This window comes from Hyalella azteca, unplaced genomic scaffold, assembly GCF_000764305.2.
Source record: "Hyalella azteca isolate HAZT.00-mixed unplaced genomic scaffold, Hazt_2.0.2 contig17690, whole genome shotgun sequence".
In the NCBI taxonomy this organism is placed as follows: domain Eukaryota; kingdom Metazoa; phylum Arthropoda; class Malacostraca; order Amphipoda; family Hyalellidae; genus Hyalella; species Hyalella azteca.
In genome coordinates this window covers 151,222-178,696 of record NW_025947465.1, presented here as the reverse complement: position 1 = coordinate 178,696, position 27,475 = coordinate 151,222, and the positions used below count along the sequence as shown (strand labels likewise).

At 40.1% G+C, this 27,475-nt stretch overlaps 1 protein-coding gene across 7 annotated transcripts; it reads left to right on the top strand.

The window, feature by feature from the left end:
- The first annotated feature begins 1,459 nt into the window (after positions 1-1,459).
- LOC108678204 (zinc finger protein 768) lies at positions 1,460-26,946 on the top strand. 7 transcript variants are annotated; one of them, XM_018166571.2, is made up of 5 exons: positions 1,460-2,618; positions 19,518-19,602; positions 20,207-21,052; positions 21,635-21,817; positions 25,544-26,291. In XM_018166571.2, the coding sequence occupies exons 1-5, from the start codon at positions 2,581-2,583 to the stop codon at positions 25,865-25,867; spliced, it is 1,476 nt and encodes a 491-aa protein (XP_018022060.1). In that variant the 5' UTR covers positions 1,460-2,580; the 3' UTR covers positions 25,868-26,291. The 7 variants fall into 7 exon arrangements, with proteins under 7 accessions (XP_018022060.1, XP_047741321.1, XP_018022057.1 ...); XM_047885365.1 differs by lacking the exon at positions 25,544-26,291 and adding an exon at positions 26,298-26,946 and having other exon boundaries at positions 1,461-2,618; positions 19,521-19,602; XM_018166568.2 differs by lacking the exon at positions 25,544-26,291 and adding an exon at positions 26,301-26,946 and having other exon boundaries at positions 1,461-2,618.
- The last annotated feature ends 529 nt before the right edge of the window (positions 26,947-27,475 follow it).

The window sequence follows — 27,475 nt, the reverse complement described above, 5'->3', positions numbered from 1 at the left end:
TGCGACGCCGAATAAATTATAACGCGGCATACTTTATTATAATCGACCGTAGCGTTTGGTGCAAACTTGTATCCATATATTCATCTCACATGAGATGCTATCAGAAAATTGAACATTCTATTCAAGATTCATCGTTTTCTAACTCTCGCACTTGGATATTGATACACCGCGAAAACATCGAGCAAAATATGCCGTGTGGATGAACAATTTCACTAACTTTTGATGGTAAATATTTTAAGAGGTCCAAATGTACTGTAATAGAGCCTGGTGATCCGTCATCTTTAATCGTAAGTGCAACCTTTTACTGTGAAACTATCAAAAAATATAACTCAGTACTCACTGCAGTGACTGACACAGAGCACATTTTTCTCGTCGACGAAAACGTGAAGTCACGGACGGACAGACAGACAGACAGACGGACGGACGGATGGACATGGCGAGCACAATAGTGCATTTTTTCCATAAAAGGGAAAATGCACTAAAATGGTGGATGAAGGATTAGTCTTAATAACCTCCGGCTCGGACGTGCGTCGTATGAATAACAAAGGAAGAAAGAAGGATAGTTTGGCCCATCCGAGAAGGTTAAGAAGAAGGATAGTTTGGCCCGCCCGAGGTTACAAAGGTCTAGCCGAAACGACAGTTGCACGTAGGAGGCCCAAAGAGATGTGTGTGTGGGGCAAAGCAAAGTATAGAAGGCGACCTTCAATGAGTCCGCTGGTTGGCACATTCAAGACAGGGCAGATATTGTTCGAATAAAAATTGTATAGCAATTCGAACTATAGAGATCTTAGAGCCTTGAGGAGTCCTATTTATCTAAGATCAAATATTGTGAATATTTGTTTGTAAAAGAAATGAATTTAATAATAAATAAGTTTTTACTACCAACTTTAAAAACTTATGACATGCACAATTAAGTTAGAGAATAATTAATTACCAATTCAGAATTTTGGAGCTCAGTATTGAAAAGTGGTTTCTCTGCGTATTCAAATGGTTCTCAGTAAAAGCACATGAGTAAATCTAACATTATATGTTTCTGATTGTTTGATGCCTGTAGGGCCTAACGAACTTCTATTTCCATAATACTGTATGTGTTTTCATTTTGCATGGCTGACTGCTTTACGCTGTGCCCTTGGTCATACCTCCCAAAATATTAACGAACTATGTGTTTGATTGCCGTAATATGAAGTGCCGTAGAATAATAAGCGTTGGTTAGTCTTCGGTTTTGCTTAAAAGAAAATAGAAAAGAAGCAAACTAAATCGTCATCGTAAGCTTTCCCGGAGGACTGACAGAGGAAGACTAGCAGCAGAGGCTTCTGGCCTGCTGCGACGTAGCGCACGCCTAATGCACACAACAGCAATCCCAAGGCCATCCAGGGGCAGGGGTGGGGAGTCTTCCTCTAGGGGTGATGTAGGTGAAGGTGGTGGTGAGCGAGTCAGCAAGGCTGCACCGCCGACCATCCACAACTCTCGTGCTCTGTGATTGTGTTGCTGACGGTGAAGCCGTGAGGTTGTGTGGTGTGTCTGCTGCAGCCCTTGAAGCATATGCTGGCTCACGAGACTTTTTAACTACTACGTGATAAATTCATATATGAGTGTTATGCATTGTGCATGTAACCCATATCCTGCCTTAGTAATACTGCTACTGACTGGGAATTGTTAATTTGTTGTCCACGTGTGAAATATTCCAACTGCAGTGCCTCCAGTCGAAATAAAATGTATAGTACCTGGAGGATAATTGAATCAATCCTATGAATAAGTGAACTGTGCCGTCTACGCGACGAAAAAGTTGAAAAATATTATGTGACTATTATTTCTTCCTCGTAACTGGATTCACAGAGAAACTAAATTGTGTTTGATAAATTTTCATGAATGCAATCATTCATCAGCCCCACTAAATAACTTTGTGATGTGACCGATTGCTTTCTTATTTTCAAAATGATCTCAACTGTGGGCATTCGTACTGAATCGTGAGGCTGTTCTGTTTAGTATTGTACAGGATTGTCAGCCTTCTCTTCCGCCGTTGATTCCTCAGTGCACAGAGGAATCTACCCTCTCCTCGAGGCCAAGCTCTGTTCTCCCAACGTGTATCCCTCAACCGCCACAATTTCTACATCAGCCGTGAACCCTCCACCACTACACACACTCACACATTTCACTCACCCTCTACCACCGCTCAATCCACTACCTCAAAGTCTCCAAAACAGCTTGCGTTCCAATTTTTCTCTCCCCATTACACCTCCTCTTAGTCACCTCACTCCTGACCAATACGTCAAGCTGTTACCTCACCTGCCTCCACTTCCACCTCTCAATCGTTACAACCCAGACACACATCGTCCACGATCGACACCTCATCCTTCGAGATCACCTTTCCGGGTTCCTCAATCTCCTTCGCGACTAGCGCAATCTCCTTCGCCGTTCCGTAATTCTCATCATCTAGTCTACCGTACTCCCAACATTACCACCAAACCCCAACCGACGAGTATTGCCACTCAACATTCCACACCCAACAACAGAAAGCAAACTGCCGAAGTGAATCCAGAACTCAGCCCATTGCTCGCTCTTGAGTCTTTGGCATCTATCATGGTACAAAGTGTCAAACTGCCCACCTTTTGCTCGAGGTACGTACACTGAAGTAAATCACTTACCCACAACAGACAAGCACTCAACGACACTCGTTAGTAAATCAATAAATGATAGTTTTTCTGTGAAATTAATTGACAGACTGATCAGTACATAACGATGCAAATGCTTGACGTGATACCGAATGTGACTGTTGTGGAAAGGAAGTGACTTATGAAAACTACTGAGGACCTTTAACTAGCTCTAGGCAGGACAAGTTTACATAGAATAAACACGGCAAGCTCAACTTAAAGTTCCTCATCTAAGTGCCTAAGAAATACATGTAAGTGAATTTTTTAACGACTCTCAATGTCTTGAAAATATTCTTCACCTAATGCCTTTTGTGATGAAAAATTTATAATTGTTTAGTTGAACTACTCATCATCAAGGATTGCTTCTAGAAGCCAACACATTATTGCGTGACTACTTACTCAGCTGACGATCAGTGAGACTTGCATCTCAACCCAGTACTCATGCCGACCCAGCTGAAGACTAATAGGTACGAGACGTTATCCCTGATAGCCTTACATACTTTTAAATGCCAATATTTGTTTGTTATTATGATTTACAGGTTCGACGAGAATTATTACTCTTTACATAATCTTTTCATCTCTAACCGCATTATAATAAAAGCTAACCGTTGAATAATTCCAGGCCACCTAGGACTTTTTTCTCATATTAATAGTTTTGATGTCATCTATTCTTATATATTCTTTTCATATACCAAGATAATATATATACTATTCGCCGGATATCTATTTGCAGAGCGGTTATCTCCTTCAATAGTTAAATGAACCTAATTTTAAGTTAACGACGAAGATAGTAAGTACATAGTAGGCATATAACAATGAAGATAGTGTGTGCAGAGTCACAGGCTTTAGTTTCAGACGAAGCCTGAGGGATTTCCTCTGCACTCTATCCGTCATCACTTCCGCATGCGTCAATGATCTGTTGGATTTTTTTTAGCCGACATGCTTCATGTCGGGCTTGCTCGAGCTGGTCTACTCGTTCGAAATTTTCTATTGTGTTCAAATTAATCCTCGTAGAATAAATCGAAAAATTTGGTCTAATTTTCACAGAGTCGTAACATACTTCTTTCCCAGACCTCGAATAGCGGACCAGAAAGCAGTTTTTGTGCAAACTTTTTTTTTATGCACATGTTCCAACATATGGATTCAAAATTTTCAGCTTTTACTTTGAACGTCTATTGCAGCACCATCCGAAAGTAGAACACTCAAAATTGCAAGATCTATTATATTCTGTGCTTGCTCCTTGAACTTATTTATTTAAATATGAGCGTTAGTTATTAGGTTAATTGAATGTTTTCTGCTTGCGTAACCTCAAGAGACAAAAACGAACTTGGTATCAAGTATCGATGTTCGATCAAATATGGTGGTGATATATGGTGACTGTCATTTTAACTATGTCTATCCACACACCTCATACTCATGGATTTTATTTAAACTCAAAAAATTTTCCAGTCCCGAACTAATTAATTTCCATGTGAGAGCTTCAGTAACGAAATTACCTCTGTGCATACACTAATTGTGAGTGCCTACGTGTATTTATGGAAGAATGTGCGTATTTAGCGGTCAGTAGTCAGACTGACATATGTTGTTATGATGATGTTATAATATGTGAGTATTAACCAAATCTATAGATAAGTGTACAGAGCATCACATCTAAATTCCTTCAGCAACGCTTGAAATCTGTCGATTATTTTGATTGTTCATCAATTTGTAACCCACGAAGAAGAATCAGTAAGCAGGTCTTACAAGTAATGGCAATAACACGTTATCGACTCATCTCGTCATCTGTCGCGAGGCTTCCAACGACGCATAAGATGTATTTTAAATTGACCTTCTAGTTTTGTTTCATCGTTTGGATGGCAAATTATTTAGAGAAGATTTTGCCTGCATGTTTGCCAGTAAGCATATTTTTCTTTAAATAGTATGTTTTTTCTGATTACTAATAGCTTTTTATGATCTTTCTTAAGAAACCCTCTCCCATACTCTCCCAACAAACAGTAAACGTCCTGATGGGTTTCGAGAGCAGACAGAAACCTGCATAGCAGATACTTGAAATGCGTAAAGCCTTCGTTTGTGCCGAAATAACCAGTAACGCCTGATTTATAAATTTCATACGCACAACAAATCGCATTACAATGTAATACACTAGTTAGCTACTAACCTAAATGCGCGCAACATGAATATTTGTTTGCAGTTTAATTTGTGATTCTTGACATCACTTGAGCACTTCGGTGCAGATCTATGCTTGAGTCACCTTGATTACTCAGTATTTAAGATTTTAGAAGACGATTTGCGATGACTGTGAAGTGTTAAATGCCAATCTAATTTTATTTAAAACGCATCAACTATTTTTCGTGCTAATGACCCAATCTAAATTCAATTTAATGGCGACAGTCGTGAGTCGTGAATTAAATTAACATGAATGACTGAGATGTCGTATTCAACAACCTGTTCCCTGTCAAGAAATCGTGTTCATCATCCAGTTTGGTGACGTAAATAAGTAAAATTTCAGAAATTTGAAGCTGTTTTTTAAATCAAATTTGATGTCAAGAAGACTTGTATGACAGACAACGCATTCGTCTGCAAGTGTCTGCGGCCTGCAACCTGCAACACTTTGTCCTTGAAGCTTAGGTGCCACTTCGTGGACCTGCCAGGGGCGAAGAGTATAGGTTAGGTTAGCTGGTGGAGAGCTCCAAGACTATAAGCCGTCTTCCAAGGACTTTCTGCTGGCGTGCCTAATATGACATTCGAAACGAAATGATTAAAATGTGAAATTAGTTCCTGAGCTCAACTTGATTTATTTCTAAAAATAGATATTGATTATTACTAGTATATATAATAATGATCATAATGAGGTTGAATTTATTTTCTAAGTGGAGGATATTAACGTAAACGTTGAATTAGTTCACTGATACTCGTATATGCATTAAATGTTTAATGGTATTTGGCAATCCTTATATCGGTTGGACTAGCAGATGGTAAATGCAGATGAAGTTACAAATGCAAATGCAAAAGGTAATAACGTCGTTATAATTTATTAATGACACTATTCTGCCTCGTCCATATCAAAATAAACCGGTTATAGAGAAATATTTATTGGATTGTGTGCTGAAATAACTTATCGTAAAGAGGAAGTTAGGAATATTCTTCTATTTTGTAGTGTTATTCCGACGTAAGTACTGTGACACGCGCCCGGGGACAGTACAGTACACTTGGTGCTCGACAGTGAGGGTAACACGATCAATCATTGCAATTGGAACAACGTTTCTCTAATCATGCATCATTTAAGACACATAAGAAACGTTGATTTCGTGTATCATTCAAAGTTTCGTCGATTCTACAATAAATGTGACATTTAACAAACATCGATGTCTTATATTGGGCGTTTCTTTGATGTCACATCTCATTCATGCATCGATACTAAGCAACTTTTGAGCCATTGTATTTAGCCATTGCAATATTGTTGCATGCTGCGCAGTTCTTACTTGACGCTTGAATGGGATAGGATTACCAAATGTTCCATTTTCTAATGCGCACTATGAACAATATCATTCAACGAATCTCAAATCAAACTGAAGTCAATTTACATAAAACACTCCTTTCGACGCCCGACTTCAAAACCCGTTTGGTTAAGATATTCAGTTAAGCGATGTTAGGTAAGTTTGATTAAAACAAAATAATATAATTACTGTAAATTTTAATTTTGTCTTCCGTTAAATAACACTGTTGATATCCACTAATCATTTCCCGTGAACGTTATTTTTCCAAACAGGAGAGCTTAGTAGAATTACGTTCCGTACCAACGACAGGCTCCAGCCACTACAACACTTTCACCGAGCGTTGGAAAGAGAACATTCTTTCGCAAGGACCCTCTCTCTTTCTTGGTCTTCTGATCTAGCATTGTAAACGTGCGTGTGCACGGAATCGTGTACTTCACGTCCGTGCTTTCTCAAGCTATTAACAATGTCATTATTTTCCAAACTTTTAAAATTTGCGCAGGAGAATTTGGACTCCTTTGTTTCAACTCTAAAGGGCTTTGTGTATTCGTGCGTGATTTCATCTGATCTTCTTCTCCTAAGTTTTCTTTTGCCAAACAACACAAACTGATAGTTGAAACTCCAGGTACTATTACTCCTAGAGTATTTTAGTCTATAGCTTTTAATGGAGATTGTTGCTCCTAAATTACATCATGGAAATAATTATAGTGCTAGCATTTACCCTCGAATCGCACAGCGAAATAATTGGACCTAATTTGATTAGAAGAGATGATTTTCTCGCGGTCAGTGAAAACTGTTCATCAATTTCTGGTATGACGGGCGAAACACTCGATTCGGAATGGCATTGCGTGCAATGTAGATGCATCAATATTAATGGTGCAATCCGATAGCGGCTGCATCACTATGATGACTTTGAAGTAGTTATTTTTTCTGAATTTTACTTCCATTTCATTTTTCCTAGGTGTTAGAGAGCGTTTTGTTTGCGTTTGGCACTACAATTTTGGACACCAGAAATTTTTAGCCTTTATATCAAAGAATTGGGAGCTTCAACAATATAGTGAAAGTTTCATACATGATATACGTAAGTGCATCTTTACTGTTTGTTGCAAATCTAGTAAAAGAAAACAGAAGTTAGGCAATTAAATGATATTCCAACTCTAATGAAATGCTTTAATTTCGAAAACCTCAATTCACGTGGAAAAGATTCCGCGTCTCATCTTTTGATCCTTAATAGAGGTGTGAAGACCTGCGTGATCCTTTATTGTAGAGGCCATTACGCCGCTGCCTGTAAGGTCAATGGCATGCTTCACGTATTGTGGTGCACCCTGCGATTCTAAGCTTATTTAGAGCACACCTGTCATGAACTGAGGCCGTGGCAGTGACCCCATGAGTATATGAACACAAGTGTTCTGTCCTGCTGTGAAGGTTGATGTCTCATTGGACACACGCTTGTCATGGATGTCTGTGAGGTTTTGCCTCCGACTTTATTGTGTGCATCGTATTCTGCATCACCTTTAGAAGGTCTAATAACATAACATAACATATTAATCTCGGAGCTGAAGTGTAGGCCTGATGTGGCCTGTCGCCGATTCTTTTCCTTTTCGTGCCTTGTTATAATATGATGTTCACTTCTTATATTGGAAGCGGTTAATATTGGCTCAGGTTAATGTAATAAATCACTCGCAATCTTTAACTGAACTGACGAGATTCCAGGAATTGACCGCCTAATTATCTGTGTGCGCAATCCGTCGTAGTACGCGCAGACTCGTCGAAGTGAGGCGGGCGTGCACTGCGATGGTGGTGATCGCTGCTCGCGGTTATGTGGATGATGTCAGTAGCTGCAGAGCTCGCTCGATCTCCTGAACCGGTTGCATGGCGTGGTGGCTTTTTTTGTCGCATCTTCTCTAGATCGAGCGTTTGGCTGGCATGAATTTGCCTGACATGCTAACCCCTTTACTGGTCATGTATACCTCCCGCCTCCAGTCCCACCCTTCCCCCTAATCCCCAGTCCGCTTTTCACCACCCTTCTCCTGCTCTCTTTTCTTCGCGCCACATTCCTGCTTCGTGAATGCAGCGACTGCTTCTCCTCAAACGGTCGTTAGTTTTGCCCGTCTCCTCTCTCCGAGAACTCGCGAAAAAGGTTACCCGGAAATTCGTTCGATAACAGCGCGTTCTCTGGAGATCGTCGGTTCTGTCGGAGTTCAGAGATAATCGTAAGTTCGGTTATGAATCAAACATGAGAATTTCGAGCCTTTGATTGGTAGAAGTTTCAAACCTCATGGCGATGAGCGTGCGATATAACTTTTATTAAATTATTGCTGAAAATTGTATTCAGCAATATCTGCGCTGTGGTCGTAAGTTCTTCGATCATAGTAATAATAATGATAATAAAAATAAGCGAAGCTTGGATTGATTTGACGTCCGCGACTGTCATGCATCGATATGGAAAAAGAAAAAAATGGTTAAAGGTAACTTCTTACATGTAATGTGGTTGACGTTGTTAATTGCAGTAAAACTTTAATGTGCTAGTAGTTGATGTTTCAAATAGTTTGTGTTTGAATATATAGTGTTTGGTTATAACTAATAATTATCAAGTTAAAATAATTTGCAAGCATTAGCTTGTTCATTAATTTCTAGGTGCTAATGTTAAGAACTTCAATTTTTTCAATAATTTCTATTGTGCAACTTATATCTAATCTTGCCGGTGTGACCTGTAACAGGCTAGACGTTCGATATAACTTTTATTAAATTATTGCTGAAAATTGTATTTAACAATATCTATGCTGTGGTCGTAAGTTTTTCGATAATGGTAATAATAATAATAAAAATAAGCGAAGCTTGGAGTGATTTGACGTCCGCGCTAGTAGTTGATTTTTTAAATAGTTTGTCTGAATGTATAGTGTTTGCTTAATAAGTAGGTAATAATTATCAAGTTAAAATAACTTGCAAGCATTAGGTTGTTCATTAATTTCTAGGTGCAAATGTTAAGAGCTTCAATTTTTTCACTAATTTCTTTTGTGTAACTTATATAGAATCTTGCCGGTGTGACCTGTAACAGGCTAGACGTAGCGTGTGTATCCTTTTAGAACTACTGTTATGACCTTTAGCAGGCCTAACGTAACTTGTAAATCTATGCCAGTGTAACCTGCAGATGGTCTTACATAACCACCAGGATTACCGACTGACATCATCGCCCGTCGATATAACCTGTAACAGGTGCAATTCAACCAAGAGATCAGTTCAAATTTAACCTGTTAGGAAGTGCTTTTATAACACTGTGACAGGTCCAATATAATATACAGATCGGAGAAGGTATAATCTGTTGCCTCTCCTCCCAAACGCTCCTTTCCTTTCTCTTGACCGAGTCTTGAGCAACGAGTATATCGTCTTTCACTTTCAGCCGAGCTGGCCCTCTTTCACTTTCTATATTACTTTCACATCACGTCACGGCGAAAGGCTAGCTGCTTGTCTTCTTGTATTGATTAGAAAACTATGTTTCGCGAGCCGAGTTAAGCTTTCTCCTTTCCTGAGCGTGGGTGGAAATAACGCTGAGTCACTACACTGCTTCATCGTCTGACTTTTTACTGAAAGTTATATGGTTCACTATCGAAATTTGGTTTTAAAATGGTCTCTTTATTATTCATTCAATTCTTATCTACTGTCGACGAACTTGAAATATACTCGCTAACCAGCAATAGAGGAATATTCTTGTTTTTAGTAAACTAGGTACTCAGTTATCGCTGGGATTTCATGCAGAACGATATCATGAAAATAGTTGACTATGTTTTTTTCCCTTATAGTGTCAAGTATGCCCGTTCATCAATACTAAAAAGATTGTTTGAAAGTGTCTATACGAGAGAGTACTTGAAAATAACCATGACAGCTGCCACGGGCTCGTGTTCTAATTGCAGCTGCAACACCTGCCATGCACCTGCTGCTGTTACTGCAGCTGCTGCCTTTAGCCGAGCGCTACAGGTGCCTATACCGTCCAAAGTAGGTAGGCTCTGGTGACCGTTATATGTACAATTGTACACGAACCCTATGCCAGTGCCTATTTGTGACAACGAAATGCATTCAAGAGCATTCGTTCTAATTTCTTGTTAGTTATTATTACTTTATGACTCTGGCAACCTAATTTTATTTCATTTGCATTAAAAATGTTTTTTTTTTTAGTTTTTACAACGATCTTCCCGGCTGTTAAACGTAAATATTAAATCTCAAAATATTACAGGAAAAGTTTTTGAATTTAAAAGAGACTGCATGAGCGCTCTCAGGCAATCGCTTTAAAAGCCCATGGCCATGGCCAAGCATAACTCACGCACATTCGTTCCAACATTTTAATTAGATCCAAAGCAGTGCAATACATCAGATCGTCTGTTCAATTGCGATAGTTCTGTACAGACGACTCAGGATTACGCAACCAAGATAGTTTTTGGATACTCGGATAATAAAACTCGGATGATAAAACTCGGTCAATAAACTCGGATAGTGACCGAATTCAACAACGAGAAACAAGAACAAGGTCCATTGCTATATGTATTATGTATACCTCCCCGGCAACTGATCAGTTCTTTTTTTCTCGATTGTCTCGTCGATAAGATAACAGATAATTGATAGCCTCGTGCCTCGAACACTTGAAACTTCGCGTCTCGTCCATCTGATCCAGGGGAATTTTTCGAATCGCCTCCATTAACAGATCAAAATTTAGGTGTAAATTGAAAAACTTGGTAAAATCTTTTCGAACCTCGCCGACGCGGTTACTTACGGACTCCTGCATCATACCTTCATTTATCCTATGCACTGATTGGTCGGTTGAAACATTCACAGCCAAACAAGGCATGAGTCGGCAGCATCGTCATGCATATAATGAAGATGTAACCCGTAATTATTCACGGTTTAAATTTATTACGAGTTATCAATACCGTGTCATTATTAGAAAGGAAGTAAGAAACAGACTCTGAAAAACTATAATAAAAACTCTGATAAAAACTAGAAGAAAGAGACTCTGAAAACTATAATCAGTAAATAACGACTTGAAGAATAAGCTTTGTATGCAATAGAAGCATTAAATACACGTACGAAATAAGTAATCACCATACCGAAACAACCGAACCTGAACTGCCATGTCAGCAAGTTTGAAGTGTTTCAAGAATTTATTAGCAAAGAAAACGCTAAGTAAATTTACCGTATCAATGAAACCGTGAGGACTCATTTGCGTTAACGTAAGGGTAAATTTACTTGTCGTTTTATTTGTTAATAAATTCTTGGTGATCATGTGATTCAGGCAAACTAATGATCCAAGTCTGTAGGATTGAATTGTTCCTTCCTGTCTTCGTCGCACCGAAGCTGCATGAGAGAGCTCGAGCTCCACGCTGCACTAGAAAATCAAGTTCAAGATCGAGGCGCCGGAAATGACAAGGTATGAAGTGTTGCAACTGCTTTACTGATGATATCGATCTGCCAAAGTTAACCCTGATCCTTGGTTTAAATGATGACAAGGTTTCCGTGCATCGAAACCTACGAATTATAACATACTTTGTCTTGAACAGATATCAGAAAATACCTTCCTGTATCGACTATAATTTTGACGATGTGGGTATCTAGGTCACCAACGAGAGAGCAGATACCGGACGCTGTAAATTCTGCAAAAATTGTCCGAAACAATAAATAATTGATAGTGTGTTGTTTCTTTGACGACTTTCCCGCAATGCAGGCCGCCTAACCTAACCTAGCCAACCTCATGATCTGCAGCTAATGCAGCCCGTCGGGTGCAGTCGCTACCTTGTCCTTCAGTTCACCTCTGTCTGCAGCTCGCTCATGAGTCCTTACGCACTTCCTTTCTATGAATCTTGCCTGACGCTTCCATGGTACGGATTCATAGAGTATTATTCATCGTCTAGCTAGCATCAGTTATTTATTAACCGACCAGACTTGGATCTTAATTTCTTTACACTTTATGACAATACGCTTGGATTAACAATATACGTGACAATACGTGTATGTGAAGTCACTTTTTACAGCTGTAAAATTTTAATACTCATTACCTTAATTGTCCTTGAGAACTTTAAATGTGCGAAATGTATTTTGAGGCAATTCTTATTCCCTGTCATGACGGCTAGCCTCATTAAGTCTGGAGTCCTTACGTCTGTCACGCGACGGCGCAGTTTTCAAGCAGCTGTTCCTACGAAAAATCATTGTTGCAAATTGTTGCGTCAAGGACCATGTCGCTGCATGGTGTTCTGGCTGACCTTGGATACCCTCGCGAGAATATTATGAAGGGAGTGAAGTTTTTATTGGGTATTTGGTTAACAGACCGTCATTCCGGACAATAAAAATATTAGTATCGTCCATTCTCATAATTATGATAAACTTGAGAGATTGAAGACATTTACTTTAGAGACTTTAGGGAGAGACTTTAGAGATTGAAGAGATTTAATTTACTTTGTAATTATTTGCATGTGTACCATAGTTTGTTTCCATCTGGGTTCACAGCGGAAAGCCTAAGTTTCAGTTGCAGCGTTGGTTGAAGCTCATCATCATGTTGACCTTGAGTCGCACGAATGCGACGTAATTGTGCAACTACCCCTGCGTGGTCAAGGTTAAAGATCAAGGCCTTATGTGTATTCCAGTATTGAAAAGCATGAACTATAACGAGAATAAACATTGTCTGGTGAACTTGAGAAAAATATAAACATTTTAGCACGGTGTCTTATCAAAGTTTTTTTTTTTTGGACAAAATCGCTTTCATAAAAAAAACTGCTTAAATGTAAGTGTTTCTTTGAATCGGCAAAAACAAGTAAAAAGAGTCGGAGCGATGCGTGTAGGCACTAATTTTCTTCATCACTCTATTTTTTATTTATTAAAAAAACTCCAAGTCCGGATTTTTATTCAAAATATTTTTCCCTGATCTTTTATCCGGGACAGCCAGTCTACTAAAACATGGTAACTAATATCTCAATTTATATTGAGTCGATCAACCTGCTAAAGCAAAGGCATTTAGTGCCTCAAGTTAGCCTCTCACTAGGCAGCTTGTGGTGAGGCCAAGGCAGTTAGTGCCTCAAGTTGGCCTCTCACTAGGCAGCTTGTGGCGAGGCCAGAATCCGTCCTCCTGAGGCTCGGCTTTGCCGGCAAGCAGGGCGGCATTCCGACTTCAAGGTCAGTGTTAAATGAAAGAAATATCCTGCTGCATGGCGGCTCCAGCTTACGACGACCGGCTTTTCTAGGAAGTCTCTATCTCTTTCGCAACATCCAACTGAAAAAATACGAGCGCGGGCGTGCGCAGGAAATTCCAGTCCCTGTGTTACCCTGTTTCCTAAGTTTAGGGTAATGCGGTTTCGGCTTTTCAACACGAATGTCAGTTTTTTAGCGCATTGAAGTTAGGATGTTGCATGCTTATTTTAATGCCCATTCAGCAAACAAAGTTTTCACAAAGCTAAAAATTTATGAATTTTTTGTGTGGGATTTTGTTCTGACTTGGAATGAATTGCGTCCATGAAGTTAGAATGAACTTGAAATGTTCTTATAAAATGATTCAAGCGAACCTTTTGTATATTATTGAGACCTAGAAACTTGCGAATCGGCCCGAGATACATCAAGCAAATCTATCGAGGAAATTGCCGTTGTTGTCACAGCGCGCGTTGCACATCTGCTGAACGCGTGTCGTTCCCTCCATCGAGGCTTCTTTTGCGCTGGACTAATCGATATACTTAGGGACACCTGCCCTCGGTGCTGGCAGCTGTTGCCCTCACTGCTGGCAGCTGCTGCCCTCAGTGCCTGCAGCTGCTGCCCTCACTGCCTGCAGCTGCTGCCCTCACTGCTGGCAGCTGCTGCCCTCACTGCCTGCAGCTGCTGCCCTCACTGCTGGCAGCTGCTGCCCTCACTGCTGGCAGCTGCTGCCCTCACTGCTGGCAGCATTTGTCCTCGCTGCTGTCGTATCCTCCTCTCCCTACTAGCAGCATGTGCCTGTTGATCCGGACCCTTGTTTTAATGAGTTGCTGAAGGCATATATTACATAAAATTTACATTGTATAACATTTCAATTGCATAAAATTGCATTACTTTACATAGCCTTCAATTCTTAGTGCGTTGATTGAGTAATTATTAATGTGTTATTTCTTGTTTTCGGATATACCCTCTTGAGAATTTGGCAACACGTTTTTGCTTTGATATTTCATCCGTTTCACTTACAAAAAAGTTTAAACATTATCCTACTTTCAATTCCAAAGCAAAGCAATGCCTAAAGCGTGTGTTTGCCATAGCAAAATCATATATATTTTTCGTGTATAATAATCAACAAATTTTCATGCTCTATTATGTTTGCTCTTGCATGAAATGTTGTCCCTTGCTACCTCTCACAGTTGTTACAGAAGATAACAACTGGGCAAACGAGGGCGCCGTATCAGCGCCGGCCAACTATGCGCTTGCCATTTGCCTAAGGGGGCCATGAAGGGGAGCCGTATCGGCACCAGCCGACCATGCGCCACCCATAAACCGAAGGGTAGCCATATTACCACCAGCCGACCATGCGCCACCCATAAACCGAAGGATAGCCGTATCGGCACCAACCGACCATGCGCCACCCATAAACCGAAGGGTAGCCATATAACCACCAGCCGACCATGCGCCACCCATAAACCGTAGGGTAGCCGTATCACCACCAACCGACCATGCGGCACCCATAAACCGTAGGGTAGCCGTATCACCACCAACCGACCATGCGCCACCCATAAACCGTAGGGTAGCCGTATCACCACCAACCGACCATGCGCCACCCATAAACCGTAGGGGGGACTGTAGAAGGGAGCAGCACAGCTGTGCTCACCGGAAGCTCTAGTGTGTGCGAGCTTCGCATTAGCCGCAGCTGCAGAGGCAGCAATGGCAGCTGCTCTGCGCCCCTTTGTTGCTGTTGCCTCCCTCTCGTTGTCGCGGCTCCAGTGAGCTTCAGCTTCACTGCATGCTGCGTGATGCCTGCTTCATGAAGTGAGGTTCTCAATGCTTCGTCATCACTGCATGCTGCTTAATGCCTGCTTCCTGCAAAGAGGTACTTGATGCTTCAGCCACACTGCATGCTGCTTGATGCCTGCTTCATGGAGTGAGGTACTTGATGCTTCAGCCTCACTGCATGCTGCGTGATGCCTGCTTCATGAAGTGAGGTTCTCAATGCTTCGGCATCACTGCATGCTGCTTGATGCCTGCTTCATGGAGTGAGGTACTTGATGCTTCAGCCTCACTGCATGCTGCTTGATGCCTGCTTCATGCAGTGAGGTACTTGATGCTTCGGCCTCACTGCATGGTACTACATGCCTGCAAGTTACTTAAACATGTATTGCATGGAAAAACATACACCAGCTGCTGAAGCTCATGAGTTACTTGTCCACAATATTTTCGAATTGGCATGCAGAAAATTGGTTTACATTGGCGGAGGCGTCTATTGTCATGTATTCATTCGGCGTATTCACACATTTAAATGTTCCAATGTCTCGGTTACGTGCTACATGCTACTGATCATTTCAACTGTTATTTTTTAGTAATATATTGTTTGCGATGCACGGAAATTTGTTTTATTTAATATTTAAGGTCCTGTACACAATTAAAATCTTGCATTTGGCCCATTGTTGCGTTGCAAATTGCGGTACATTTTACTCACTTGTACGCCCCGGTAACAAGTTCGTGTTACGTGATGTCTTCATGTAATTTGAAAAGCGTCAGATTTTTATGAGTGTTATAAGGATGCGTGGTTATGTCCAAAAAGTCAGTGAAGTTAGGGCAGTGAGACTGCATGAGATATCATGCGCTGTGATGCAGATGGACTGTGTTGTCCGGGCCAATATGGACTGTTCATTTGAAGTTAGTGAGGGTCAGGAACTCTGCAGTTAAGGCTATAGTGTGGCTCAGATGCACTGTACATTTGAGGTCATTGAGGCTCTTATGAACTGTGCAGTTAAGGTTATAGTGAGGCTCAGATGCACTGTACATTTGAGGTTATTGAGGCTCTTATGAACTGTGCAGTTAAGGTTATAGTGAGGCTCAGATGCACGGTGCATTTGACATTATTAAAGCTCTTATGAACTGTGCAGTTAAGGTTAGTGAGCCCATTTGTGAAGAGCGCAAACTGTGCGACATGTGCGCAGCTGCGGCTACCGAGGGAGCTGTGCAGGGAACACAGCAGGCTTTTACTGTATTGCGGTTAGCCAACACAAAACAAACATGCATTCTTTCTGCCCTGATGAGTCACAGCACAAAACGTATTCATACAACTACGAAAAGTGTATGCTCTCTGTGCAGGAATTCTAATAAAATCATCAAAATAGGTGCGATGAAATGGTGGGTTTAAAGTCATGTGTTTAGGCGTAAAATCTAGCTAACCGTTTTCGCATCTCACGTTCAGAAGAAGGCGATTGTTAAAAAATCTGTTGTTTTTCGGTTTTGGTCATATCAAACAGCAATCACGAGTCATGGTGTCTATAAATATATTCGTGAGTGTATACTGAATTAACTGGAAATAGCTTACATTATAGAAAACTGTTTGCCGGTATATCGTAAATTAACATAAGCGGATGAAAAGTGCGAATGGCTATTCAAAAGCAGGTGTTTGCGACAGCTGGCTCATCGGTAGCTGTTCCGTTGCTGCGCTGGGATCCGTTTGGCCGCGCAACCTGCGCTTCCTTCCGGCTGTCTGCAGCAACCGCTTGTGAAAAAAAATTGGCAACTGTATATGTGAACTAGTCTTCATTTACAAATTTCGGCAACGCAAAGGGTCATAAATGGACGCGATCCACACAAGTTTAAGATTTTTTTAAGCTTCATATTTTGTTATTTTTTATGTGTATTTAAGGCGTGTTTTTATGTGTATTTAAGGCGTTTTCCACCTTAATCGAGGTTTCAAACTGGAATCATGATGCTGTTTTATGGCGGGATATTTGGTAAGAAAACCATTTTATTGCAGAATGCTCTCATATGAAATTAAACTTTAACATATATAGTGAATTAAGGGTATATATTTGAAACCTTTCAAATACATAAGAGTTAGCAGGTCACAAAATTAGATGAAAAAAGAACCAGCGGCGCAGGTTTTCTCGAATCCCAATTTAATTGAATTTAATTTTTGATTTTAATTTAATTGAACTTGAACCCTTGATGCAGTGAAATAGAATTCGCTATGCAGTGATCCACTGTGTTTAAGGGGTGAAGCCGTAATGCAGTGATCCGTTCCGTTTAGCGGATGAAGCAGTGACCGTGAGTGCGCCAGACACTTGTCGTGCAATGAGAGGCCCTCGCAGGGGCCAGCGTAGTTTGTCCTTCAGACACGCGGTAACTCCAGCGATAGTCTGAGTCACTGCGCACGGCCGGAGTTGTGAGGGATAGTCTGAGTCACTGCGCACGGCCGGAGTTGTGAGGGATAGTCTGAGTCACTGAACACGGCCGGAGTCGTCAGGGATGGTCTGAGTCTGCACAGTGCATGCCGCCGGAGTCGTGCATTTCACGTGTACCTCCGACATGCTCCTCTAATAACTCTTCTGCTTATTGATTTGCATGCTAGATTCAAGTAACATGCAATAATAAGGTTACAGAATATAATTTCAATTTTTTTAGGCATACATAAGTTTTTAGGCTTTTTAATTAGCGATTTATTGACTTCGTAGCAACGGATGCTTTTTTCTGTGTTTTTGCATAGGTCGATCGTCATGGGATTTATCGTTCATTAGTTGTGCACATAGAGCAAAGACCGCGTCGCAGAGCAATGGAGGATGAAGCTTATTGGTCTCTTTGAGGATACTTAAGAATTACACGTCCGCTTTAAATTAGTTTATAAATTCGTTATGAATGAAGAAAGGAATAGAAATGTTGACCGAGAGGTGGCGGGGCCCTGCAGTGACGGAGTGCTCAGCTGCGGCCACTTAGAGAATTTGGTTGCAGCCACGACTGGTTCTTTCAAGGTCAACCTTGAGCCCTGCGGTTCCCTCCCACACGCTCGCTTCCTACAAAGAAAGAATGACTCCTATCAGGTTACCTGTCTTCTAGCTGCTTGTGCAGCGCGTGAATGTTCTATGGGTGCCACATATGTGTGAATGTTCTATGGGTGCCACATATGTGTGAATGTTCTATGGGTGCCACATATGTGTGAATGTTCTATTGGTGCCACATATGTGTGAATGTTCTATGGGTGCCACATGTGTGTGAATGCTCTATGGGGTGCCACATGTGTGTGAATGCTCTATGGGTGCCACATGTGTGCGAATGCTCTATGGGTGACACATGTGTGGGAATGTTGTATGGGTGCCACATACATGTGAATGCTCTGTGGGTGCCACATGTGTGGGAATGCTCTATGGGTGCGACACTGAGAACACGCGTTTGAATGCTCTATGGGTGTGTAATTGCTTTATGTGTGTCACATCTCGCGTTTCTCCGTGCTTCGCTCTATTAGCATTCTGACTGTATGCATCTCGTATATGCACCCTGAATGAGTTATTGGTAGTCATGGTTACGAACTAATGCCAACAATTCAAGAGTCTTTACTGAATAAAGGATAGTTGAGATAAGTGGTCAGGCATTATGTGTGCCAACCTCTTTTTTTAACGAGATGGTAACTTATGACTCAAAGAGCAATTTTTCTCGCTTCAACAGAGTATTGAAAACGTCTGACTGTTTGAATCGCGATTTTGATCGAATATATGTTATCAAATATATGTTAATCAATAAGCTTCATGCGAACATTTGAACGGATTTTCAGTCTTTTCAGGCTTTATTTTGTGATTTTCCTTCGGTTTTATTTAGCGTGACCTGACGCGCATGTATGTAGATTAATGCTCTCTGCATACCTGTTAGTGAACAACATGTCGGCTGTGCTTTTCTTGCGTTAATACTTGTAGTTTCTTTAGGAATAATAAGAAAGGAATTCCCTCCGCAAATAATTTCCATGGCACAAGAAGCCACTGCTCCGCTATCGCGCATATTTTCCGCCTTATACTTGCACCAAAATTTGAAATGCTTGTACCTGAATGATCGATCATTCCATGTAAGAGGAATTCATTGATAAGTCCTCCCTCATTCTATGATTCAAACGGTATCGTCTATCGGGGCTGTTTACATTTGTCGGAATTGTTTTGTAATATTACTGAAATGAATGTCATTAACATAAATTATATAGTTCAAACCAATTATGAGAAACCTATAATTTTTTTAATTTCCCTTGTGATATCGGATTTCAAGAACCAAATCTAACTACCTAAAATTTGTCTAGATCCGTATTCACGTCAAGTTTTTTTATGTGACCAGCAGACTATGTTTTACTCATTAAAGATTAGTTACCTCGATTACCAAGTTTAGCAAAATTTCGCCAATTCATGACAGTACTTTTTTTCCTTTTCAGAAGCATGCCGGATGAAATTCTCTCCTTGAAATGGAACAAACACAACTCCACCTTCCTGGAGGTGCTTTCCATCCTCAGGGATCAGGTAAGATGATCGCTCCAGTGTGCCATCAATGTTTTCTTCGCACTCTTGAATTATTTGTCTGCAGTCAATATTTTCCCCTGGCAATAATTACGTCCTTCTTATTGAAGTCAATAATTTTGGATAGTCATGCGTCATTCGCTTACGCCTGCGCTGCATCTTTGCGTTGAACTTTCCTTTAGGCTTTTGTAGTTGGTACACAAAAAAAGCATTAATGAAAGGTTGCAGACTTGGTATATACATTTATCGAATTAATGCACTAAAAGAACTTATAATAAGTATAAGTTCGAGTAACTGTAATATAATTACACACCATGTAGAATAACGCTTTCATTTCAAGACCGTTATAGTGAAATTCATGACCTTCCCTTCGTAATTGCGTCCTGAAGTGAATTTTCATCCCCTTGCAAAACGAATACAAATTTTTCTTTTATAATAGCTGCAGTCATTTTGCGCTCTACTAGTTTACGTTTAAAAGTCTTCTTTTGGGCTTCATCTGATATTTCTTCCTTCCTGTACTGTTAATATTTGATATGTCTACTCCTTTTTCATCCGGTATTTAAAAACTTTTTGAATTTTCTAAGAATACGTCATTTTTTTTATCTAGGAGGCCTTCGTAGACGTTACGCTCGCTTGCGGAGGAAAAATCTTCCCAGCCCACAAGTTTATACTATCAACATGCAGCGATTACTTCAAACAAATGTTCGCCGTGAATCCAGACAAGCATCCTATCGTTTATCTGAAGGATGTGCCAGCCACAGATCTCGAGGCATTACTAGATTTTATGTATCGAGGAGAAGTCGACGTATCTCGCACCAACTTGGCGTCATTGATGAATACAGCGGAAGGCTTACAAGTCAAAGGTCTAGCAATTCCTGACGGTTCACATTTGTTGAGAAGAGAAACGTTGTCTACACCTACTCCTCCAAGACCGCCTCCGGAACCTTCAATCAGCCCACCTCCAAAAAGGAAACGGTACCATGAGAACTACCTTCCCATCTCTGCTCTCAATATGTTCTACAATAACATTCATTCTTCGGCTCCCGAAACCAATAGCCCCTATGATCTATCTCAGAAAAATTCTTCATCATCGTCCGTTTCCCAGTCCGATATTCCTTGCAGTGATCGCTCTAGCTCACCTTCACCCTCTGAACACAAACCGTCTGTCACTCAAGTGCTCTTGGCTGCCCAACGTTCGTCTCCATCGCAAGATCCTCACCTTTCGTCTCAGTCTTGTAGGGCTCCCACACCGTCACCAGGATACCATAGTAAAGAAAACTCAATGGAAGATGAATCTGGGACCGTTGCTTCTTCGTCACCCAGGACTCCCCTGCCGTCCTCGTCATCTGGGGAGGGAAATTCCAGCAAGGATTCTCGTGATGATCGCCCGGTTGTTCCCGGTCCTTCTGGAGTACAAAGTTCAGGCAACAACAATCACTCCGATGACGATGTGGTAAGACTATTATTTTTGGCTTTAAAAATTGTGAATACAGTGTACGTTAATATCATGCTGACATTGCTGGAGTGTTTAAATATGTTAATGGGAGGCGTTCTAATTCTTTTTTTGGTAAATTACCTTTCATTTCTAGCGCATTTTCTCATTTATGGAAAAAAGGCGCTATTGTGCTCGTCTTGTCCGTCCGTCCGTGACATGAAGTCACGGACGGACGAGAAAATGCGCTCTCTGTCACTCACTGCAGTGAATACTGATCTAATTTTTTCACTTCCTTGTAGCTGATACAATTGAATACGGACGATACAATGGAATTGTATCGTCTCTCATCAAGATTTCTATAATTATTCTGTCGTCAATGTTCGATTGTGTTATATTTGATGATAATGATAAGATGCTACAAATATTGTGGCTATCAAGTCGGCTGCATCCGACCGAAGCTCCCACGTCATCAATTTAAAGTATTTCACATAGGAAGCCTAGCTTGTCGCCTCCCCGAGCATGCCATCATTTGCATCCAAATGCAATTGAATTTCAAGCAGTGTTTTGAGCAGGTAGTGAAAGAAGATGTCTCTGTTGCAGGTAGTGAAAGAAGATGTCTCTGTTGACGACTACGATTACTGCGACGACTACAGCACCGGTAACTGCGGGGACAGCGGTGGGGGAAGTGATGGAGGCACTGGAGATTTAGCTCCTACGGACTCCATCCCACCTCCGTCGGAATGTTCTGAATCCAGCCTCCCACCCTCCTTTGACCCTGCTCTCGTGAGTAATTTTGAGTCGTGTTATGTCACACTTGTGGGTTCTAATCTAACTAATATTTCACTCTTTATTTTCCCTCTAGCATTAATAATTTATCAATTCTGCAACGCACTCGCCTCATACATAAACAATATAATTAATTTCAGGTGCTGGATCATGACTAGTGCAGTGTAAAGAAAGCACTTCTATCATAAATTTGGTACCGTATTCCACACTGCTGATTAACGGGATTCAAATGAAAGATTTATTGCGGCATTTTTTGTTGTACTTTTCACTTATAAAAGTTTATCATTGAATTCAAATATTCCATTAAGAATCGTTTTCGATTGTAGCTTTGTAGTTGTTTTACAATCTATGAAACTTCATTACACAATATCTAACCAAAAATTTGTTCATCATTAATTTTTCATTTGAGATTGTTTGCTATCAGTAGGGGCCAGAGCATCGCCTTCTGCATTTACATCTACAAACCACTTTCAAATTTCCATGACTCTTCAACTATATTGTTTTTCTGCGGAACCTGCATGCATTTTAAATGTATCTCTCTAACTCGAATATATTTATCTTCATGTCTACCGTCCAGAATCGCAAACATTTATGAAGATAATTATCACAAATAACGTTTTTATTTCTAAAATTAATGCAAATGGTGAAAGATTATTCTTATGGGAGATAAAGAGATTATCATAAATATTATTATGAAGGATTATGCAAGTCATGATGCACGACACATTGTGCTTGGGATTGCTTACAAATAAATTATTATCGAGTCTTGAGCATGATTTTTACCTCATTTTTTATGCCTGTGTTACACTGCTTGCTTCAAGTTCTTGTCTTCTATGCCCGCTAGTATATTGCCTGCTTCCATGCTCCTCAGTTACACGACTCACAAAAGCTCTAAGCGGCGATGAGTCATGGGTAAAAAATACAAAACTGAAAATAATTTTACCTTTTCATAGTGAATTGATGTATAATATCATGAGAATCCATCATCAGGTAATGATGTATGAAAGTTTGATCAAACATCAAATTGACACTACTGTAATCGTTTCTGTTAAATGCTCCACGAAAAGTCGGGGCTTTTTGAAAAATTTACAGATGATACGCATTTTTAACGAAGTTGTAGTGCCAAAAACTGATGCGAAATTTGGCATCCAAATGACTCTGAAATTGATACATCATTGTTTTGGAATTAATAATCACGATTATTTACATTCGTAATAACCTACGGTTTGGTTTCACTCGGAGGTATCATGTAGGTAAACACCTCGAACATTCAAATGAGATTTGATCCGTTATCTGGCACCAAATTACCATGTTCTGTTATCTATGGATTTTTAAATTAAAGGCCTCGAATAATATTAAATACATCGTAATGGATGAAAAAAAAAGATTTTTTAAATTCAAATAAATTAAATTAAGTGATGAAATGTGTTGCTGCATGATATCTATCAATTGTTAACTCTTGTGCATGCAAGAAGCTTTCACTTCTAAATTCATTACTATTTTTAGGAGATATTAATAACGCTTACGTTCTTTTCTAAATAGCCGCATAATTCGAGATTTCTCGTCAACTTTATATAGGTAAACCGCATTTGCCGACACTACATTCTCATAATAACTTATTTTACCGATGCAATGACAACTGCAACGCAGAGGTAGGTTTCAATACAGAACTCATGGGTAAACCTTCCGTTCATAATAAACGCAAGCTCATTCATTTGTCATTTGTACCATATCAATTGATTTCATTCTTATTTGGATTAAAATATAGCCAAAGAATATAAAGATACACGTTAAATCTTGTGACCCTGTTTAGTTATACACACTTTAATGAACATCTTTTTTGGGGCAATAGATCCTCTGTGTAATATCAACTCAATCGCTTGTTTAGAATGCTTCTTCATGTGCGAATTTTTGGGATAAAAATGTCACCTTACTTGATATGAACTGACTGAACGAGACTGTTGATTTAACATGATCATTTTATGCCCATGTGATAACTTTTCTTAAATATATTTTTTGATTTCTTCTAGACGCTCTCCGTTCATTTGTACACCAATTTTTACAAACATCTGGAATATAATTTATATTAATTGAGATGACATTTTACTCCTTAAGTTTTTATTTTGCGTCTTCAGATTCATGTAAAAATTCAAGTTACGTTGTACGGCGTGCTCACTGTATTGCTTCCTGACGAACTGCGCTGCCATTCCAACTGACTCGACTTCCATTCTATTTTTATAATTCAATCGGCCTCAGGATCAAAATTTTGGACTTTGACTTAGTGCTACCTATACTCGTGAGCCCTGCTTCTCTGCCATGTGCCATATTGTGAACTTTGTTCTTAGTCTTGTCATGCGTCCCAATCATTTGCAATGTATACGGATAATGTTTTGTTCGTTTCAGCCTCTCCATTTCCTGCATTTATGTTGGGCGTGAAAGTTATCACTCTGTGTATGTAAACGTTTTCAAACTTTTGTTATTTCAAAAAAGAAAGAACATCCGAGTTATTACTTCCCATTTGTCTTTCGTAAGTCGACTGCGTCTCTGTTTGGCGTAAGTGGACGATGTACCATTGAGACTTTTCTTGTGTTTATGTGTCCCATTTCTGTACTATGTTTCATGGCGATGATGAACTTCTCGAAGAAGTGAAGTTTAAATGTGCACTGTGTTCTTAGAGTAAACCCGGATGTGGTTTCCGGACTTATAAATAAATCAGGGTTAAGCCTGATTTGATGTTCATGTTGTTGGATCGTTAATTGTTAAGTGTAGTTTGTGGAATGAAGTATTTTAATCACAAAACTTGTTTAGTGTGAACTTTTACTGCATATAAATGCTGTATGTATTTTGCTAGAATTAAGCGTCGGTTTTTAATATCTTCCGCATGTTAGGTAGATTTCTAGTCCCTGATAATCTTTGTAATTCATAGTGTACGTTGATTGATGGGATTTATCTTATTGTTGTGTCAGAGCGTGCCTGTCAGGAATTTTAATGTTTAAAGGTTAAGCCTTTTTTGGTTTGTTTATTGCACCATTTATGTTTTTATTTTTACCTGTAAGTGGCACTTGTTTGTTTCGCTGTGTTGCTCTTTCTTTTGTTTACTTTGTAGCGAAGAAAAGTATCTTAGAAAATTCTCGTTGCCTTCTGAAGAATTGTATGAAGCGCCATAGATCTTATATAGACTTTGCAGCGTCATCAGTAAAGTTTACGTACTAATAAAGCGCCCGAGATTTTCCATTTTGTGTTAAAATTTAGGCATTTCAGCTCCCGGTTATTACAATTGGCATTTATTCTGTTTATGGAATGGCGCCAGCCTTTGCTGTTCCTCGCACATCAAGTTTAGCAACTTGAACACTCTGTTATCTAGGCTTTCGTCGACCTGTTCAGTTTATTGGAGTTTCAATGTCATGATTTCTATGTTAGTACATAGTTCATATTGTATAACTTTATTTATGTACTTAGAGTGCATTAATATTTGAATGGCGTTCCCACCTGTGAACTTTTAATGTCAAGATTGAATTGTGTGATCTGAAGTACAAGCTGGCTTGTAATTCACCCTATTGATTGAATAATAATTACAAATTGCATTATTATATCTCATTTGTATCCACGAGGAAATACCAATTGTGCTAACCTGCTCTTCGTAAGGAAACTCTAAAGGCTAGACAAATATCTCGTCGGTCGTTGCATCGGCAGGCCGATTCTAAAAGAGGCATTTTGTTGCAGGGTCAAGCGCTGCAACATTCGCTACCTTTCCCTCACGCTGAGCAGCTCACCAACCTCACGTGCCCCATCTGCACCAAGGAGTTCAAAGTACTGGGATCCCTGAAGCGTCATTACCGCAGTCATATAAATTTCAAGCCTTATGAGTGCGAGATTTGTTACAAACGTTTCACACTCAATCAGTACCTAATTGAACATCGACGCACACACACCGGAGAAAAGCCTTATTCGTGTCATGTATGCGGAAAAAGTTTCGCCCAAACCGGCACGCTCTATCATCACGTACGGAACGTACATCAAATCAGCTGGACTGAGAAGCCCAACTGAAGAAGATAAACCACCGCACGTGGCGGGTTACTCAAATTCTACTCCTGCCGTGATGTGTTTCAATTGTATATTTCGATCATATTTTGTCCTTGGCAGAAATCGAAGTGTCTTGACAGTCTAAGTTGCCTTGATTGTATCAAGCTTTATTTATTGAACTGTATGTTAATCTAACCTAGTGTCACAATATGTCTCAACGTCGCTTTCGTAGGGCTAAACTAACATATGCAAATAGTAATAATGTATGGTCAAATATAAAGTTTTCTACATGAACGTGTTTCTTGATGGTCCCTTTCGTTCGAGGCAATTGAGGCACATGGGAGTGATGCAGGTGACTCGTTCGATAACGACTAATGACTGACGCATGAACGACTGTGACTGTTCCGCACAGAACGCACTAGGCTTTGCCTGATCCATTTGCTGATTGTTTCAGAAGGACCTGTCATCGAAATCGCGAGGTGATGCAAGCAATGGTGCTGGCGGAACCGGGATGCTCAGTCCCCGTGCTGTGTCCAGCGGTCCGCCCTCCACTCCAGAAGTTGGGGGGATGTTACTTCCTCCGCGACCACTCTGGCCTCAAGATGGCAATGTTGCTGACGAAATACTCCCCTGTCCCATATGCGGTAAACAATTCCCAAAGAAACGCAAGTCAAATCTCCAAGTTCATCTGAGAACTCACACCAATGAGAGGCCTTTCAAGTGTTCGACGTGCGGACGCGGTTTCAAACAAAAAGCGCATTTGGAGAAGCACCAAGAAAAGTCTTGTCACGTTTTGTCTGAATTCGTGCCTTACCCGTTCTTCCCTAAGATGCAGTGAAATATTCATGGCTCTGAAGTGATAAAGAATTCCCGATAAGGGTCAAGTGCATTATATTACTCGTGCTATTGATCACAGTTCGTGTCAGTCGTTACTGCGTTTTAGGTTTCGATGTCACTTGCCTCCTGCTTTTCTCACGTCTCACGGGTAAACTACCTACCGTCCAAATGTCGCTTAAGTTAGCACCGTGTAAGCCACCGTCTACTGCGGTCTATTTTTTACATATTATCACATGTAACCTTAAGAAATAAATGAAAAATTATTGATTATACTAATTAGAAAATCTGAAAGTAGAAATATTTTACTCTAATTTGTTTGTAATTACTGTATATAGCATAGTCAATACAATAGATGTCCTAAATTAGGCACTCCAATAAAAATTGACAAAAACGCGGGCCGACACTATTCTCCTTGCGGTAGCCTGGCATTGCTCCGATCATGTCTGCTTCCGAGCTGTAGAACTTACAAAATTGAAGATAATATTATTCCCCGACTGTTGCAGGGATGACCGTGTTCTGAAGTCTTATGCTTTACTAGGACAAATGCTTTCGTATAAATTATTTTGACTCAAAGGAAATACCTAATTCAGAACTCTATTGAACAAGAACATTAGATCCGAGGCAATTTGTCCATCGACGCTCAAATGCTAAAACAGAACAAAATGACCGCTGAATTGTGACATTTTATACGCCATTTATATGCGAGACTCATGTTTTGGCAAAGTCATTCAAAGTAGTTGGAATTAGGGCTTTCAATATCTTTCTACGGACCAGAAACTATCATTACTCCAAGAG

Coding starts and splice junctions, on each gene's coding strand:
- LOC108678204 (XM_018166567.2), top strand. CDS start 2,581: ATGGTACAAAGTGTCAAACTGCCCACCTTTTGCTCGAG. Junction 19,603..20,206: donor TTTCCATCCTCAGGGATCAG/GTAAGATGATCG, acceptor TTTTTTATCTAG/GAGGCCTTCGTAGACGTTAC. Junction 21,818..26,297: donor CCTCCTTTGACCCTGCTCTC/GTGAGTAATTTT, acceptor TGATTGTTTCAG/AAGGACCTGTCATCGAAATC.